Source organism: Branchiostoma lanceolatum, chromosome 3, assembly GCF_035083965.1.
Source record: "Branchiostoma lanceolatum isolate klBraLanc5 chromosome 3, klBraLanc5.hap2, whole genome shotgun sequence".
In the NCBI taxonomy this organism is placed as follows: domain Eukaryota; kingdom Metazoa; phylum Chordata; class Leptocardii; order Amphioxiformes; family Branchiostomatidae; genus Branchiostoma; species Branchiostoma lanceolatum.
The window spans coordinates 12,206,212-12,223,739 of record NC_089724.1 but is presented as its reverse complement, the minus strand read 5'-3'; the positions used below and the strand labels follow the sequence as shown (position 1 = coordinate 12,223,739).

General features: G+C 39.2%; 1 protein-coding gene and 1 non-coding gene across 5 annotated transcripts; both read left to right on the top strand.

Moving 5' to 3' along the window:
- Positions 1-92: 92 nt before the first annotated feature.
- Positions 93-17,438, top strand: LOC136430308 (uncharacterized). Of its 4 annotated transcripts, none has more exons than XM_066420796.1 (23): positions 93-242; positions 3,666-3,757; positions 4,420-4,497; positions 4,878-4,926; positions 5,325-5,465; positions 5,615-5,649; positions 5,965-6,048; positions 6,165-6,248; positions 6,620-6,765; positions 7,500-7,533; positions 8,928-9,095; positions 9,373-9,418; positions 9,554-9,644; positions 9,986-10,127; positions 10,413-10,517; positions 10,914-11,004; positions 11,443-11,557; positions 11,857-11,949; positions 12,293-12,395; positions 12,575-12,810; positions 13,274-13,324; positions 13,624-13,656; positions 14,632-17,438. In XM_066420796.1, the coding sequence occupies exons 1-23, from the start codon at positions 194-196 to the stop codon at positions 14,774-14,776; spliced, it is 2,211 nt and encodes a 736-aa protein (XP_066276893.1). In that variant the 5' UTR covers positions 93-193; the 3' UTR covers positions 14,777-17,438. The 4 variants fall into 4 exon arrangements, with proteins under 4 accessions (XP_066276893.1, XP_066276892.1, XP_066276895.1 ...); XM_066420795.1 differs by having other exon boundaries at positions 5,307-5,465; XM_066420798.1 differs by lacking the exon at positions 13,274-13,324 and having other exon boundaries at positions 5,307-5,465.
- LOC136431885 (U5 spliceosomal RNA) lies at positions 7,163-7,286 on the top strand. Its single transcript, XR_010755409.1, has one exon. It is a non-coding gene; the product is annotated as a U5 spliceosomal RNA (small nuclear RNA).
- Positions 17,439-17,528: the final 90 nt, after the last annotated feature.

Here is a 17,528-nt window from a genome sequence, read left to right as displayed (position 1 = left end):
AAAAGATAAAATTAAGGAGTTGTTAAAGTAACTTTTAGTGTTTCTTTACTTTTCTTCTCGCACAAAATTCTTGTTGCGTGACGTCAGACCAGTTCGCGCCATTTGTCACGTGAGCCATGAACAAAATGGCGACGTCCATGTTTTGAAATTTCCTTGTTCACTTTTTTGCTACAAAACCAAAAGGTGGTTTGATATGAAGCTGACACGAGATGAAGCTTATGAGGTCCTGGAACTACCGCTCGGTAAGTACAACGTGTAATATCTTATTAACGGGTAACGTCAACATTTAATTTAAGATACAAAGTTTTACCGTCGCTTGAGGAAGTTATCAAATTCCTCGGGGCAAAATTTGTGGAGCAATTATCATTTGATGACATCTATCTTTAGAAGGGGACATCCCTTTACATGACAAATATTTTATTGTTGTTATATAGGATATTCTGTAGGAATGGTCGAAGATTATCTCGGGTGTGCCGTATTTTTATAGGGAGTTGAACTCTTGTCTTGAAGTTTTGAATTTGAAGAAGCGCAGTTATAAGTTTGGTACATATGTGGCGCATGATAGTTGCCATGCAGGAAACAGTTTCGAAACTGGGATAAGGAAATAACAAATACATGCAGGACATTATGGGAATGAAGAAAAGATGACTTCATTCAATTTACGCAAGACGCACTCGGCAACGTAGGAAGACGAAAGGATAAGATGAAGGTCTCAAACATCAAAGTTTCAAGTAGTTGTAGAGTATTAGTATCAGATGACCTCAAATTTTGGCCTTGCTAAAGGAAGGTCAGAAGTGAAAGTACATAACATATGAATAACATATCTGTTTACGTCAGGTCCATTTTTCGAAAGAGACCTTATTAACGCAATGTCCACAGATGTGCAACTTGAAGTTCCTGTTGTCAAAATAGTGTCCACATTTGACAGATGCACTGTGAGGAGGTGTCATTTAAAAGTGCTTTGTCATTTCAGAATAGGCAAATATGGATATCATACAAATGAAGCAATCATGAAAAGAGAACGTGTTCTTGCTAATGTTGAAGATCTATTAGTTCCTATAAGTTTGTATCTTTTTGCGTGGTGAATTTTAGGTATATCGTAATATCATGTTTATGAAAGTTAGACATCCAGGTAATAACAATATTTGAATACAATTCAATCTCTACAACTGGATAAGACTTGGAGATAACTTCCAAACGTTTCAGGTGACATCCATCACTCTTCTCCAGTGACAATGTAATGTCAATCATGCATGTATTCCTCTGGAAAAGCCTGAAGTGTAGGTTATTCCAAGGACATATAATGTCCTTGGTTATTCCAAGGATATTCCATACAAAAATAATTATCTCCTTGGTTATTCTGAACCTTAGTTGAAGCTTATCATTGATTGTAGGTAATGAAATAAGAAATAAATGGACTTTGTTACTAATGTTACTTGTTAGTAACTAGAAAATTGCACCCTTATAAGTGCTTTCTTCTTGTTGTTATTTTTTCCTTTTTGTCATTATTAGAAGAAGTGTCAGTGGCTTAGAGGCATTGTTACTCTCCATGTAGCACCTTTTGTCTTGGATATGGAGAGCTTTTCTTGCCCAGCAGGTAGACAAAGAATACAACATCAATAATTCATAGTCAGTCAGCATTCAATTTAATGTGATATTGTTTGGAGAGCTGTCAGAACAGAAGACCAAGTGCTTAGTTCTTATTTACACTAACCTGTGGCTTATGAATCTAATTTGTAATTCTATGTACTGATAAATAAGAGGAAATAAAGTGGAATCAAACACAAGTTTTAGTATACAGTACTTTGTGCAGTGCTGTTGGCTTGAAACAGAGATATAGCAGTCACTGACCCCATTGAGCAAGTACATGTCATCAAGGAGGTTTTATATAGAAGGAGAGCGGACGAGCTAGCGCCCCGCTGGGTCCTTTTGTTTCGCCCCGCTGCGACCCATTGTGTATAGCTGGCGCGGCGCCGTCTTTGAACCGATGCGTGAATCGCGGTTTTCTATGCAAAGGAGCTTCGGCATGACGTCACACGTGCCGAGCTTGAGCCGACCGGCAGCCGAGATGCCTCGGGTTTCCGACGATTTCCTTATTTGGAACACCCGGTAGGGTCCGGCTGACGTCATCATTCGATCGAGGACAAAATGGCGGTCATCTGGATACTTGAATTTTTACCGTGCGACGAACTAGGGCGAGTTTTTGGTCATTTTTGTTGACAAGTCTCTGTTTTTTAGCGTCAAAAATAAAGATTCATACCTATATTTCATGTTGCCACAAAAAAATTGTATCGTTTTTCTTTGGTAAGTTTTCGTTTTTTCTGAGTAGCTGAAGGGGTCCTCGTTCCAAATTTGTTGTTTTGGTCAACGGAACCTGGGTAGATTTTCCGGCACCTGGGAGTGACTTTTTGTATGATTTTCGTGCATGGAGGTCCTTGGTTCGTATCCATGGATTCTTCGGTCATGTTTTGGATAGCTATGTGTTTCCTTAGGAGACTTTTAGGCCGATTTATTTCGGCTCCCGATTGGCATGTTTACAGAAGAACTTCAAGAAGGTGTATGCGAGCCTACCCTGGGATGCAGACTGTACATGTATATCGGGCCTTTTAGCTGGTTTCTTTAGCCGGTTCCTTCCCCCCAATCCCTTCGGCGACCGAAAGCTCCAAGCCCGCCGATGCCGTAATTAGCGCATCGGGGGAGTCTAGTCCGGTCGGGCTGAGTTCTTGGACCGCCGCCGAAGGAAATCGCTAGCGACCCGGTACTAGTCTGGGCTCCAGGGTAATGCGAGCCAAGTCAAGCTAAGTTTGTAATTTCTCCTCAGTCGGCATATATGCACATTAAAAAATACTGTTCTCTAAGACTTGTGTTTTTCAAGCCATCCGGTGGTTTTGTATACATTCTCACAGACTTCGCAATCAAATGTACCGCGGCTGCCGGCGGCAGCGTTGGTTGCCACATAGTGCTTTGATTCTCGCCATTAGAGAGATCATCTTCCACGTTGCATTCTTGTAACTCAAATGTTTCAAAGTCCTCCTCAAAAGTAACTGCTGAAAAAAAGATCGAAGTTGCTCTACAGAGTCATTATGCCTCCTTGGTCGCACCCGTGAAAACAAAGCAAAGTCGCCAAGCTGGGCGTGGGGTGTATGCATATCGGGGTAATTCGCACCTTGACGCGACATTGACTTTTCACACCCGTTACACGCATAGTACAATAGAGACTTAGCCCATCCGCTCTCCTTCTATATAAAACCTCCTTGATGTCATGTATATCTTGTTTTGACAATATAACATCCTTCCTTTGACCAATGTCAGGTTTGACTACGGACGTCCTTCGTTTGACTAGGGGTTTCAAGACAGATATTTGTTAGTTCCATAGTTTGTTGATAAGTACATACTGCTCACAATTATGTCAATTACGAGTCTCATTTGACATCATACAGTATTTACAATTTCCCTTTATGTGACAGGAAGGTGTAATGGGTTAAATAATTGATGAAAACTCTAATTCATTTGTAGGACACTATTATAGTTGTTCAGCACTAGCATTGTACCAACTCCATACACAACTTTCTCCTTATCTGCAAACTTGAAATAAAGCACATGCAAGTGAGTCCTCAAACATTCGTTGAAAACGTTGTATTTATTTATTTCTTTTCCATTTGCAGGAGCTGATGGGGACTCCATCCGCACCAGTTACAAGCGTCTGGCGTTGAAGTGGCATCCAGATAAACATGCCAACGACCCAGAGGCCACAAAAGTAGGTCTTTCCTGTGTGCATTCTTAGAAATTTTGACAGTCTTGCCAACAGTGGTTGTATACATACAGTACATGTCAGGCTTGCCAAAAATGTGTTCAATGGGGCCATACATGACATCTGTACCAGAATGCCAAGTATCTATTGGGGATGTCAGGTGTCCAGACTATATCACGGTTATGTATAACTGGGACAGCAACAGCATAGAAAAGTTTCGAGATTTAATAAGGAAATAAAAATGCTGCCCGCACCTGTGTCAGGGACCCCAGCAGCAGTATAATGTAATACTGGATACTACTTCTACTGATGAATACACATTAAGGATTGTAAGACTTACTAAACACAGAAAAAATGCAGGGGCTTGTTTTAACTACCATACATTGTCTTGTTCTCACATTTTTCCTCAAGCAATCCTGGGTGGAGGAACAGCGAACCCTCAAATTGCTACTTTGAACTACTATGAAGCCTGATGTTGTCTGGAGAATACTTCTTTTCTTGGCATTATTACTCATGTCATAAGTATGAATCTAATCATGAGGCTACATATACACTGTATGCCTATTTTCGACGTACCTGTTCACTTCTGGTATACAAGAGGATTTGTGTAAGTAGGCTTACCGGTTGCAGCTAAAGGCAAACTCATTGAAGGTCTATCTTCTCTGCAGAAATTTCAAGAAGTGTCTGCTGCCTATAAAAGATTGTCAGCTGATGATGATGATGACAGTGACTTTGAAATGAGCCCTGTAAGTTCTCCTCACTTATCAGTTGGTCTGAGAATATGTATATGTTTATGGTTAACAGTATAATCTTAAGCTTCACAATTTCAATTAGGTATGTAAGATTATTTACTGTAAAACTAAAAGTCATGTTCCCTGCACAAGAATTAAGCTACCAACCTACCTACCACCTTATCTAAATTGTATTTCATTGTATCTGAATGGCAGGCTTTAACAGATAGTAAAAACTGAACACCTGTCACCAACTCGACAGTTTCTATCTTGTCATATACAGTTAGAGATACACTAGTAGTTGGCTTTTGCAGATTTAAAGTAACTGGTAAATTATGTGATATATAAGTAAACTCTTCAAGTGGTGATGATATCTCTGACATTGCATATTTCAGCAAGACATGTTTGACCTGTTTGCTCGGATCTTCATGGCCAGCCGACTCAGTAAGTACTGTCTGCAGTTCAGGTGGAAGCTACTCTGATAAAACACTGAGTGTAATGCATGCTGTTTGCTCCATGCTCAAATGGAATTTAGTGCATAAGGAGCCCTCCTTTATTTACGCTGAGTAAAAATCAGCTTAATTACATTGGCATACTTGTAAGAATTTGAAAAGATAGAAGGAACAATCATTTGAAAACAAAGTTGTTGACTTGTTTCTATAATGTGGCATTTAAAGATGTTTATTCAGACAGTAGTCCACAAGCAAAATGAAAGTTCACTGACTGTCCCTGCGTCTATATTTTCCAATCTGGTAACAAGTTGATAACCAAGTCAGTGGTGTTATCAGCAATAGTAACCTCTGGATGTGAACTTCTCACACCAGATATGTTCGTGCCTCTAGGTGGCTTCAATCCTTATAACGGCCACTTCGAGTCAGACAGCAGTGACTACACATCTGATGATGGGGATACCGACATTCTCAACATCATGGCCGACAAAATCAAACAGAGAGTAGATGCACGGAGATTCAACAAACAGCCAGGTAAGCTGGCACTCCTTCCGCTGTTATTCAGTTGGTAAAAAATACCAATGACTGGGGCAGTCTAGACAGCATACATGTAGATGGGTGTTTGACTGTATTAACATATGTTTTTCAGCAGACATTGATATGTTTTTATCAATTTTCTATAGATGTTGGCAGACCAGCTCATAGATTGACAGAGGATGTAAGTATAAAGCAACAATTCAACTTCATTGTGGGGGCTATAAAGAGTGTTGAACATTACCATAGCATAGCTGCTTTTTGTTTTGCTTAAATTGATTGTGTAGAAAGTGTTCATAACAGTTGAATTTGTTTTTCTGACATCATTTGAATCAGACAGTTCTACTGAATAACATTGTTTTACAAGACTCTTGTATATCACTGTTTCTAATCAAGCACAACAGGTCACCTAGTAATGCAAATTTAACGAAAAATGAAGCAGAGAAGTTTTAAGTGTTGTCTTGACTACCATGGTATTTGTCTGGATTTGTCCTCACAGCAAGCTAGAAAAAATGCAGACGAACTTATAGCAGAAGAGGAGAAAAGGAAAAAAGCAGCAGAGAAGAGAAGAGCTAAGAAAAAGGTTTGTAATTTTGACTTAAATTTTTTAATGTCAGAATCCACAAATTGTGCACTGTTACTGGCTTTTTACAAATTTCCTGTCTGAATCACTCTGATGTTATTTTTTTCACTTTACAGAGAAGAAAGGAAAAGAAAAGACAAGAAAAGGAAAAGCAAGAAAAAGGAGACGAAAGAATTGTAGAACCAGAAGAAGGAGAAGAGGTAAGCAACATAGAGTCTGCAAGCAGTCTGTCTTTATCATCTGACAAAATTGTGAAAGTCACAACATGATGATGATTGAGATCATTCCTGTCATGAGAAAGGAAAGAAAAGGTAATGCCATGTAGATAAGTTAAACATTTGTGAACTTTTCTAGGATTGCTACTGTGCATAGCTATAATTTGTTTAGAAAAATTTTAGCACAGATTCTGAAACATTGCTAAATTCAGCATTCTAGTAACTTCCTGTAAAGTTAGAACACATCCCGGAAGGTTTGTATGTTAAAACTTTGATATAAATGTTACTCAGCGATTTAAATCTTGTGAATGCTTTTGCAAATAAGCTACAAATTCTTTCTTTTGTCTTGATTTCAGGATGATATAGAAGACCAAGAAGATGCAGATAGTAAAAAGTCCTTCCACCAAACAGATAAGATACTAGCAAACGGGAAAGTCGAGTCTTCCACAAAAAATCCCAACGGTGATAGCAGAAGTAAAAAGAAGAAAAAGGATAGCAAAAGGTATCAACCTATCCACAAGTATTATATTGATTTTTCTATTGTACTGTATTGTTCTTTGTTAGGTAAATCACATTATAGTACTTGATGAATATTCATGAGATGTAATACAAGTACAACAGGCAGCTCATTATAATATTTCCCAGCATTCCAAGTTACATACAATCAGAAGAAGAGAAATGTATCTCTGTTTAAATGGCAAATGTTCATCATATTAAGTTTGACTTCAAATATAGATATGTATATGAGAAAGTCATTAACTCATTGTTGTAATATATTCTGAATATTTGGCGGATCTGTGGTGTTTTCCTCATTCAAGGCGTTGAGTTTTGCTGCTGCATTTCGCCAAGGAAAGAAGATGTCTGCTCTTGAAAATGTCCAAACATTGACCCTTCAAACATTACTCTGGTTTCCCTTCAAATAACCACGCATAAATCTTTCGCCTTTTACTAAAGATTTCCGTGGAGGGGAACAATCAATGAGTCTATAACTCAATTTTTCTCTGCCCTGACTTGAGCAGGGCTCCTGTCAAACCAAAGCAGTGCACGCTTGTCCACACTACCACACCACAACTGAGTATAAGTTGACACTTGCCCAGACAATGATGACAAAGCGTGATCTATACCCAATGGTCAGCATTTACCTACCTACCTATGTAGCATTTACACTCATTGGTAAAAGCGAAGTTGTTTATGTATTATTTTCAAAGTGAAGTTTTATCATGTTTTTTTTTTCAGGGTTGTCGATGAGTCCTCATCTTCAGAAGAAGAGGTATGTTTTCTTGCATACTTCTGACAAGCCTAATCATCAATGTACACACATTGTAATGTTTGCCTGGTCTAAAACAAAACAGCATGTTTCATGGTATCTGTGGTGTGGTATCGCTTTTCATACTATAGTATAGTTGAAGTTGCTATCTACAAAGCTCTTTTTTTCCAAATATTTGCCGGAGTATATTGTAGGAATGAACAAAAAATTAAAATAGCATGTAAATGATTAATATCAATGCAGTTACATGTCTCTATTTAATGTGTCTTCCTTGGCAGCTTTGTAGAAGTATACAGTCAAACCTGTATTCGCGGTCACCTTTGCATAGCGGCCACCTGCCCATAGTGGTCACTTTTTGTCGGTCCCTTGGATTTTTCCCATTGACATAAGCATTAAGAATTAGGTTATAGCGGTCACCTGTCCAACGCGGTCGCGGCCACTCGATTTTCGGTCCCGCGGGTCTGGAAACACTGACGATAACGGTCACGGCGCATGGTCGCCGCAAGATTCGGGAGCCTTCTTTCAAATCCCCGCAGAAAAAAATGTCATTATAGCTGCAGTGTTACCCATGAAAATGTTGTACATGGTTTTATTTTGCTCCTGGTGTTGGTTTTGAATTTCCAAAACCGCTAAGACGCCTGAAATTTGAAGACAAACAGAGCCTCTTTGTGCGCGGTCCTAGCGGGACGCTTTGTTTACTTGGGTTACTTCACTAGTAGTACCATGGGGGAGCAGTTTGTTAAAAAAAGACAGACGCCTTTTATCCTCTAAAAAAGGTTATAAAGTCATCCATTCTTTGTATATTCTGTTCTCTTTATTGAAAGAACTTCTTTGACGAAATAAGTTTACACTTTGTACTATTTAATGTAGAGTAAAATCATAACTCACACATTGCAGCTGCACCCACATTACAGTAGACTATCCCAATGACCCTATGACCTCTCATCTTGCAGCTGTTTTGTCCCGGCAAGGAATCCGACCCAAACAGGCTGATTTTACCGTGAAATTCCGCAATTATTTGCTGATAAATGATGTCGCCGCGCAATTGAAAATGACACGGTTGTCTTTGGCAACATTTTGGTCGCATGTGCTCCGGATTGGGAGGATGGATCGACTTGGACTAAATTTGCTTGTGGAATAATCCGGACCTACCGAAAGCAGTCATCTTGAGCCGATGGTCGTCTTGTGGAAGTGGTCGGTAGACCAAGTTTGACTGTACATGTATGTGAATAAATGTTTCTCAGTGGGTACAGAAAACATGTGCCACATATTGCTCGTAATCAATCAACCGTTTCTATAGAGCGGCCACCTGTCCATAGCGGTCGATTTTGGCCAGTCCCTTGAGTGACCGCTATAGGCAGGTTTGACTGTATATAATTTTCCATGTTTCGTTGCAGGAGCCTTTTTTCGACCCAAACAGTGCGTTTGTGGCCAATGCTGCCAAGAAAAGTGTGCAAGCTGCAGCAGCATCCAGCAGCAAAAGCGCAGGTCCCTCTAAAAAGGAAAAGGCAGTTAATGGCCAGGACAGAGGTAGAAAAGAGAAAAAAGAGCAAGAAGAAGAAACAGTAAGGACACATCTTTGTACTCTCTCACGGTTAGAGCTCCAATGAGTGAATGTAATGAGTCATGTTGTTATTGTTGTACATGTACATTGTTACGATTACTAAAAGGAGATCTGAATGGAACAAACTAAAAGGGTGTACATGTATGTACTTAACTGTAGCATAATTCTAAATTTGTCCTGACTGATTTTTACACTCTTTTTACAAATGTAAAAAGAAGTTGTGTTATCTTACTATATTCACACTAGCATTTATGATTACTGACATTGTCTCATTACAGATAGAAGAGTTAGATCCAGTTGTTTTGAAAAGCAGACAGATAGCAGGTTTGTGACCAGTTACCCTTATATTTGTGTCTGATTTAAGAAAAGTACCAACAGTCCCTTTTTATATCTATGTGTGGTCTAGTTTATAAATCTAGTTTATTGCCTTGATGTATGATACTTTGGATGTTGTTTCAGTACGTGGAAATGAGATGGCAAACCATGGACATTATGGTAATGCAGTAGAGCTCTTCACAGCGGCCATAAAGTTGGACCCGTCCGACTTCAGGTAGGGCAAGACCTATAGCCAGACCATTTTTTAGAGAAGTGTTATATGATCCTTATAATATGCAAGTCATGCTAATGTGTAAAATATATCAGTTTGACAATTCTGGTGAATCTTGTTGAGTTCTCTGCTATCTTGGTTGCTTTTATTTCTGATAGGAAGTGCATTTATGGTGCCAAATACAAGTGGCTGCTTTGATAAAGTTTGTTGTCATGCAACAGGTAATCCAGCTCCTCTTGATTTGAGCATTTTGTCACCATTTATGTGGTCTGAAGGTTGGCATGGCAAGTCCCAATTGATGTATATAACAGGTATAACATACCAGTTTTTCTCTTTGATCTCAGGTTCTTTGGGAATCGTTCCTACTGCTTTGACAGAATGGGCCTGTATGACAAGGCCCTGTCAGATGCAGGGAAAGCCATAGATATTGCCCCAGACTGGCCAAAAGGATACTTCAGAAAAGGTCGTGCCTTGGCAGGATTAAAAGTCAGTACACCCAACACATGCTCAATTTGCAAAACTGACCTGTATTTATTGGTATGAGAAGTAGCAATAAAAAACTGTCTTGTCACAAATGTTTTACATCTTGCACTTTTGGTTCTGTGGAATTCCAAGATGTTTCAATATGAATGTGTAGTAAGTTATGTGTTCTTCGTCGTCATAAAGCCATTATCCACATTAGCCTGCTGTAAGAATTAAAGAAAGTAGAAATACAAGTGTAAAAAGAAAAACAATTCACAACCTGTTATAATTTTTTTTGTTTTTCCCCAGTTATTTGCAGATGCTGAACGAGCATTTGAAAAGGTGCTAAAACTGGACAGGAACTGTGAAGATGCCATGCAAGAACTTCTTAGAGTCAGGACTCAGCAGCTTATGGTATGGGTCCTTTCCAAGAAACATGAACTTAAACTACTAGTAGTTATCAGAGATTTACTTTGCAATTATGTCAGTCAAGGTAACGTGCAATTGCTTTCATACTGTCTGAAACCCAACATCCTGGTTAAAAAGCACTGATGTAAGCAAAACTGTAATTGTGATGTTAGACACATTGAATGATTCAACAGTATCATATTTTTCAAGATGAATATGAGCAGATCTTAAAAACAGGGCCTCCAGGCCCTAGTAACATGTTTGCAGAACCCATGGATGTGAGTAATTAACCCTTTTACATTTTTAGAAGTAGTACAACAACATCTGGAATTTTTATAAATGCCACTAAATAACAGCAACATCTTTTCAAGATTTTTCCTAAATCTGGTCCTTTGTGTGCAGGAAATGGGGTTCTCTCGCCAACAGAGCGAACATGCAATCCGGGTGCATGGAACGGTCCAGGCAGCTTTAGACTCTCTACTAGCAGGTGTTGGTAAGTTGTTGTCCTCCTTAGACATACAGGAAACTTTGATGACCTCTTTATCAATATACATGGTAATGCATGCTTGAAATGAAAGGAGAAGAGGTAGAGAAGTTTGTTGGCTGACTACACTCACTCACTCACTCACTCACTCATTCACACACACATATATATAGCCTACTCAGTAACAGTGTCCAGTTATGTATTGACAACAGCTTGGACTTAATACTCATATAAGACTTATGAAAATTTTGTATGCAGGCGCCTGTGCTAACTTCAAACACAATTAAAATACAAAATTAATGTTTCATATTGTGCTTTAGCATTTCAGGTTGCATTTTATTGAGACTGGATACACCACCAGACTATACGGTACATCAATGCACGATTTAAGCCACACTGTGAATAGGCAATGCAATTCATTCTTCTCTATTACCTCTGTTGCACCAGTTCAGGAATCTAGTCTTTCTCAAGAAGTGTACCTGTCTGATGAAGAATTTGACCACTATAGCAACGTGCCTACATTCACTGAAGTCCTACCTTCGGGTACAGCCAGGGCTGGAAGGTAAGACACTTGATAATAATTTGTCTCCTTAAAGTTTGTCAAAGTAATTCAAGTTAACACAGCTTGGAGTTGGACACTTGTGTATAAGTGTTATTTATGATGTTGTAGCCTGATGTTTGTTTTTGAAAGTTATGAACACAAGCAAACAGTTTTCTAGCCTGAGTGTCATTCTAGTTTATGGGTGCTCCCATACTTGGTTATGGGAGAGTATGGAGACCCCGGTAAACTAACATGTCACTTAGGCTAACAGTTTTCTAGGGATGATCTGTAATAACATTAATTATCTCGCTGTATTTCAGTACAAAACCTCCAGTGGATGGTGTTACAGCTCTGTGGGTAGGCAATGTGCTTCCCAAAGTCAAAGAAGAGCAAATAAGAAAATTATTCAAAAAGTAAGTGGTGTCAAGATTTGTGTTTTTGCAACATTGAGGTGCATAGGGATCATGCACCCATAGAATGTGAAAAATGTTAACCAGACTTAAAGTAACCAGTGTTAGATGGTACATGATATCCCATGTGTCTTAGAACGAGACTGCATGAAGATTGATGCAGGGCCATCACTCACATTGAGACCACACACATGTGTATTGATAGTATCCGTATGTGAGTTTTACCTGTTCCCTTCAAATATCACTTCTCTGAACATTGACAGTACCCGCACTGTGCTAATCAGTTCCCACCAATCAAGAAGTCACAAGGAGCGTCTTCACTATCATGTTATTTCTATATGTACAGATATGGGGAGATCACAAGTGTGCGCATGCTGTCCGACAGATACTGTTGCTTTGTCAACTTCCGATCAAGAGATGCCGCAGACTTGGCAATGAAAGGGCTACAGGTAGGCATGAAATGTAGAAAACGTACTATTGCATCTTGTATGCATTTTTCTATAGTGTTCATGCTACAGAAAATGTTTGTACAACATGTTTCATTGAAGGATGTGCTTAAGATTTTTTAATTCTTGTATGCTGAAATTTACTTAATCAGTGCTTTCATTATGGGAAATGTACATTCCAGGGGCATGAGTTAGAAGGGCAACACCTACTGATAAAGTACCCAGACAACCCTGTAGTCAACGGGCAGCGCACCACGGTCCTGAGGAAAGCAACCATCCCCATCCCCACAACAACACCCGCTACCAGTACCACCACAGCCAAGCCCACCGTCCCACAGCAGCACAAAACTAAACAACCTTCCAACAACCAGAAGAGCCAAGCTAACAGGGAACAGCAGCGGGAACAGCAGCAGTCACGGTAAGAGACCCAAACACAAGGCTGCAGCTGGTTTAAAATGATTTGGGTCAGTGACCAAGTTGAACTGACCTTACAGAAAATAGCCACTCTGGTATGACTTAAAACTGTGACCACCTGTCCATTGTGTTAAGTGGAAAACATTAAGGGCTATGAAACTAGCTGTAGAATACTGCTTTATTACACCTTGAAATTACTGTAGTTTGAAATTTGTGCAATTGATGTTTATCATTTGCCAACAAACAACAAGAACCTTGTTAAATATTGGTAAGCTGGCACATTTTCACTTCCGTACGATGTCCTTCTTGTTATCCACCTCCTTGCCTCATCTTTCCCCTTTTTCATCACACTAGTGTTGTTTTTCTGTGCATATGGTCCCCAAAGTATGGTTATGACCCAGAAGGCTGTAGTTACAAACAGGTACTCCTGTATCTATGACTGACCACGCCCCTTGGTTATCTTACAGTGGGAAAGGGAACCAAGCCATGCAAGTGGCCGCTACTCAACAAAACAACATGTGAGTTGTGTAACATTTTGGGTTGGGGCAATTCAGGTTGTGGACACAAGGAACTTTTTCTACAAATCTTATAGGAGAAACTTTGCTTCACTTTATTTTAATCCAAAGCACTTTCTGACACTGAGTCATGTTACCAAATATTCCTGTATTCAATATCAAATCAACTCCACATTAACAGCCTGTTACAGCTACACCACTGGGGCATAAGTGGATGACAGTGCAGCTAACCTACTACAGCCATGTACATATCTAACCTTGTACACTACACTGACACCTCTTTGCCCACTTTTTACTTCCAGGCGGACAGAACAGCTTAGCCGGGAACTAGAATTGTGAGTGGTTTATACCCAGGGTTGGAGGTGGTGTGGAGAGTATCATACCTGTCAAGTCTCACATTTTTTCTGTTTTCTGGAGCAACAGTTACTGCTACACACTTTTGAAGTCTCTTTTTTCCCGCCCAATTCAAACAAAAACTGTGACAGTATGTTGCCTTTGAATGCTTAGAAAGATACCTCTTGTCACTTTTAAACATGCTAGATATTGTTACTATTCCTATTAATGTTGTAAAGGAACCAAAACATTGCAATATGATATGAGTAATAAAATGGTAAATATGGATACAAAGTCATTCTCTGCACATAGAAAATCTTGATTACTTGACAGGTATGTGTTCCAATGGTATCATTGTAGTTTGATTGTCTACCAGACCAAGATGGTGCATTGTTTTGTCGATTCATATTTGTCACATGCTATGGCCACCTGCATCCTACAGTGCTAAGCTTTCGCTGTACTTTTTAACTGATCGGCCTGATAGGATAGTAAAAGCATTACAAATTTTATTAGGGAAATAAAGACATGGTGGTATTTCTGAAGGATAGCATTGAATCTGAAAATCCAGGTATTCAAAGAAACTAAAGCTCATGGAAGGTTTGTTTGCTCTATCATCTTTTGTTTAGATCACTTCTTCTCCACCAGTGTAGGTGACGAAATAAAGAAAAGATTTTTAACCCAAGAAAAAAGTATTTTCAAGGATGTTCTAAATGTTTTTGTGCAAATTATTCTTAACTATTCCACTGTAAACTCCTAGTGCAACCAGTATCAGAAATGATTCCCATAATTCTGGATCTCAATTTGATCTGCCCCTCAGGCCAATTTGTTGCTTTGTACTTCACAGAAATACTTGACACATAGCCTTTATGAGGTTGAAAAAACATTCTTTGGTAGGAACACCATCTGTAGTATTATGGCAACTGCTGTAATTTCCGCTTGTACTCATGCCTTTGAGTTTGTTTCATCTGTTTTTGCAGGGACAAGAAGTCGGGGCCAGTAAAAACAACCAATGGTGATGAGTGTTACTTCTGGCGGACCACAGGTTGCCATTTTGGGGACCGCTGCATCTACCAGCACATTCCAGAGAGCAAGGGCTGCGAGAAGAAGCCCTGGCATAAATAGCCATTCCCTCCCTCCACACACACCTATACATGAAGAATGCCACATCACAGAATAAGCTTACACAACAGAGCTGTTGGGAGTGTCTGAAGCACCTAGAATGAGACCAGTAGAAAGACCCATGGCTGCTTGTGAAAGAACGCCTTGGTATGGACTCTTGTCAGGTTTGAGTATCTCAAATGTAGACAGATGTGATGGCTTCAACATTGTACAACAGGACACTCCTAGACTTCTACTGAAATGTGTGGTTTTGTTGATGTTGTTTTTTTGTAGAATTGTGCCAGCTGGAAACTCAGTCTCACTGGATATTCTTTGTCATCATGGATCTCACAGTCTTTGAAGAATTAACCATTTACTCAGACACAGCATGTGTTACAATATCCAGGTGTTACAGGATAAACATGCTACTTGCGCTTACTGGGTGATAGCCTGAGCCACAAGTACATGAATAGTTGTCCGTCCTTATATACATATAGGCCATTCTTTAGTAAGATATGCAATGTGGCATACACTATTAGACTCATTGATATGATGCTTAATTTATTCTTGAAAAGATAATCATACCTCAGTTTGCTTGAAATTAGTAACCCTTGCATGGTCCTCTCCATCTACTTTTTGTTTGGTTTATCTGCATAAAGTCACATGTTAGGTTGAATTTTGTTGTGGAAAACCTACCAATGGGCCACAGTTGCCATTAGTTAACCTTAGTCCTACTAATGACAAAGTTAACTCCTTCAGATTGGCCCAGCATCCAAGGTACCCAATATTTCAAAGGTTAAAAGCAAACAAGCCCATTTCTCTTTGGTCATTCCTATGCAATGAGATGATTCTAACTGACAAATTGAATTGACGTGGTCTGAAGGATTTGTGTGCCACTCTACATTTGATAATGATATGTATGTAAAATGGATTCCCTTGATTGACACTTCCTGTTGGACAAAGCATCCACAGACACATGTAAATGAGTTCAGCTGTTACATTGGATGCAAGAGGATCTTTGTCAAGGGACTTTTGGATGGACATTGAAAGTTGCACCTGACATTTCGCACCCTTTAGATTTCCAGCTTGACATTCCTGTTCATAAAATACAATGTTCTTTCTGGAGTAGCTGTAGAAGTCCAAATCTACATTCTGTTTAAGGCATTCTATGTGGACCTTGAAGCTGATTCTCACGTTCAGCACCACAGGCTCTATGAGGTCTGTTTTGTCAGGCAGCCTTAGTGCAGATGTTTAACTTGATTTGAAAATTGAATCATGACCCCAGAAACAGTATGTAAGTTCTAGTCTGGAGTCCTGCAGCTGGAATATAGATAATGTATGAGGTTACTGACCACAAGCCCCATAGGTTTGCCAGGGTGGCAGCCTTTTTAACTTCTGTAGTGACCGAGATGGTGGAGCAAAGCTAAAAAGACTGCCACCTGGGCTACCCATTGGTTCCAAGGTAGTATGGGACCAATTCATAGCTTCCATTTATGATGTTTCTTGAAGTGAAGAATTTCTGTAATCATGGTATGAACATCGATTCTATCTTCTGGTTGGTTGAAGTTACTTCCTAAGCACAACTAATCAACTTAAACCTTTATTATATACTAACCAAAACATTTATTTTTTGTTTACTTTGTGCACACTGTTATGAATGTTGCTGTTTTTTTTCCTTATCCAGGCAACTTAAAGATAGGGGGTGGCCAGGAAGTGTCTTGGTTGAAGGCATGTGAAAATGTTCTACAGTTTTTGTTTTCGTGCCAGCTACTGACTCATTTTGGGCCATATGCCTTTTATCATCAGCATTACTGTGCAAATTGATGTATTTTCATTTCATAGCTTGCAGTTTTGGGCCTACACATACTGAGTCCTTCCTGGTCTAGCCTTAAGTATGTGCACTCCAGTTTGGAGTAAAAGTACACAGTATGCAAGTTGCTTTCGATGATTAAAGCTATGCATTATTACACTAGAAATGAAAAATTATTTACACTTGAAGTGCATATTGTACTCCAGGGTTGCAGGGCTAGGCTCCAAAGTCAGTGATTTCCTCAGTCTGTGATATTAGTTTGTTTGACAAGTCAATGGCAACAATTGTTTTTCCATCTTGTTATGTCAACAGATTTGATGGTATTAGCTATGTGGTGAAGCCATCCTGTGGTGTGAGTGGAAATGTCATGAACTTTGAGATGCCAATCCTCACTTATAATGTAGCTTAACACAGTGCCAAGATAGTTGCAGCTTTACCCCAAGTTAGATATAGGTGAACCTTTATTATTTGTCCATTGAAATAGAGTACAAGGTCATTGCCTCAGCTTCTGGTAAAAACTGTTCTTGTTTAAGTGGAAAAACATATTCTATATTCTTGTCCTGCATTGCAGGACTATACTTATACAAGAACATTGCATATTGGAAATTAGTCAAATTTTATGTTTTCAAAGTGGTCTTTTTTCATATAATTGTGAGTTCTGAGGGTTGTCACACATTGTCAGTACAAGCTGAGGCAGTACCTTAACACCTTTACTTTTTGTTTCTTTGTACATGAAAAAATCAAATATTTTCCTGATGATTCTCTGCTTGTGTAACACACGAATGTTGCTAACAAGACAAAGCAAAATATGCATCTGATTTTTATACTGAATGACAGGTGACAATATCTGGCTTAATAAACAGCTTTATGCAGAAATGCGTCACAACTGGCTGAATAGTTACAGTATAGTAAATGTATCTTGAAAGTGGAATGGTACCTCAAGTCGTGAAACGATTTTGGGGACGT

Excerpts from the sequence above, each read along its gene's own strand:
- LOC136430308 (XM_066420795.1), top strand. The coding sequence starts at position 194 with ATGAAGCTGACACGAGATGAAGCTTATGAGGTCCTGGAACTACCGCTC. Across the intron at positions 4,498-4,877 it reads GTGACTTTGAAATGAGCCCT|CAAGACATGTTTGACCTGTT; the intron begins GTAAGTTCTCCT and ends TGCATATTTCAG. Across the intron at positions 11,558-11,856 it reads GGTACAGCCAGGGCTGGAAG|TACAAAACCTCCAGTGGATG; the intron begins GTAAGACACTTG and ends GCTGTATTTCAG.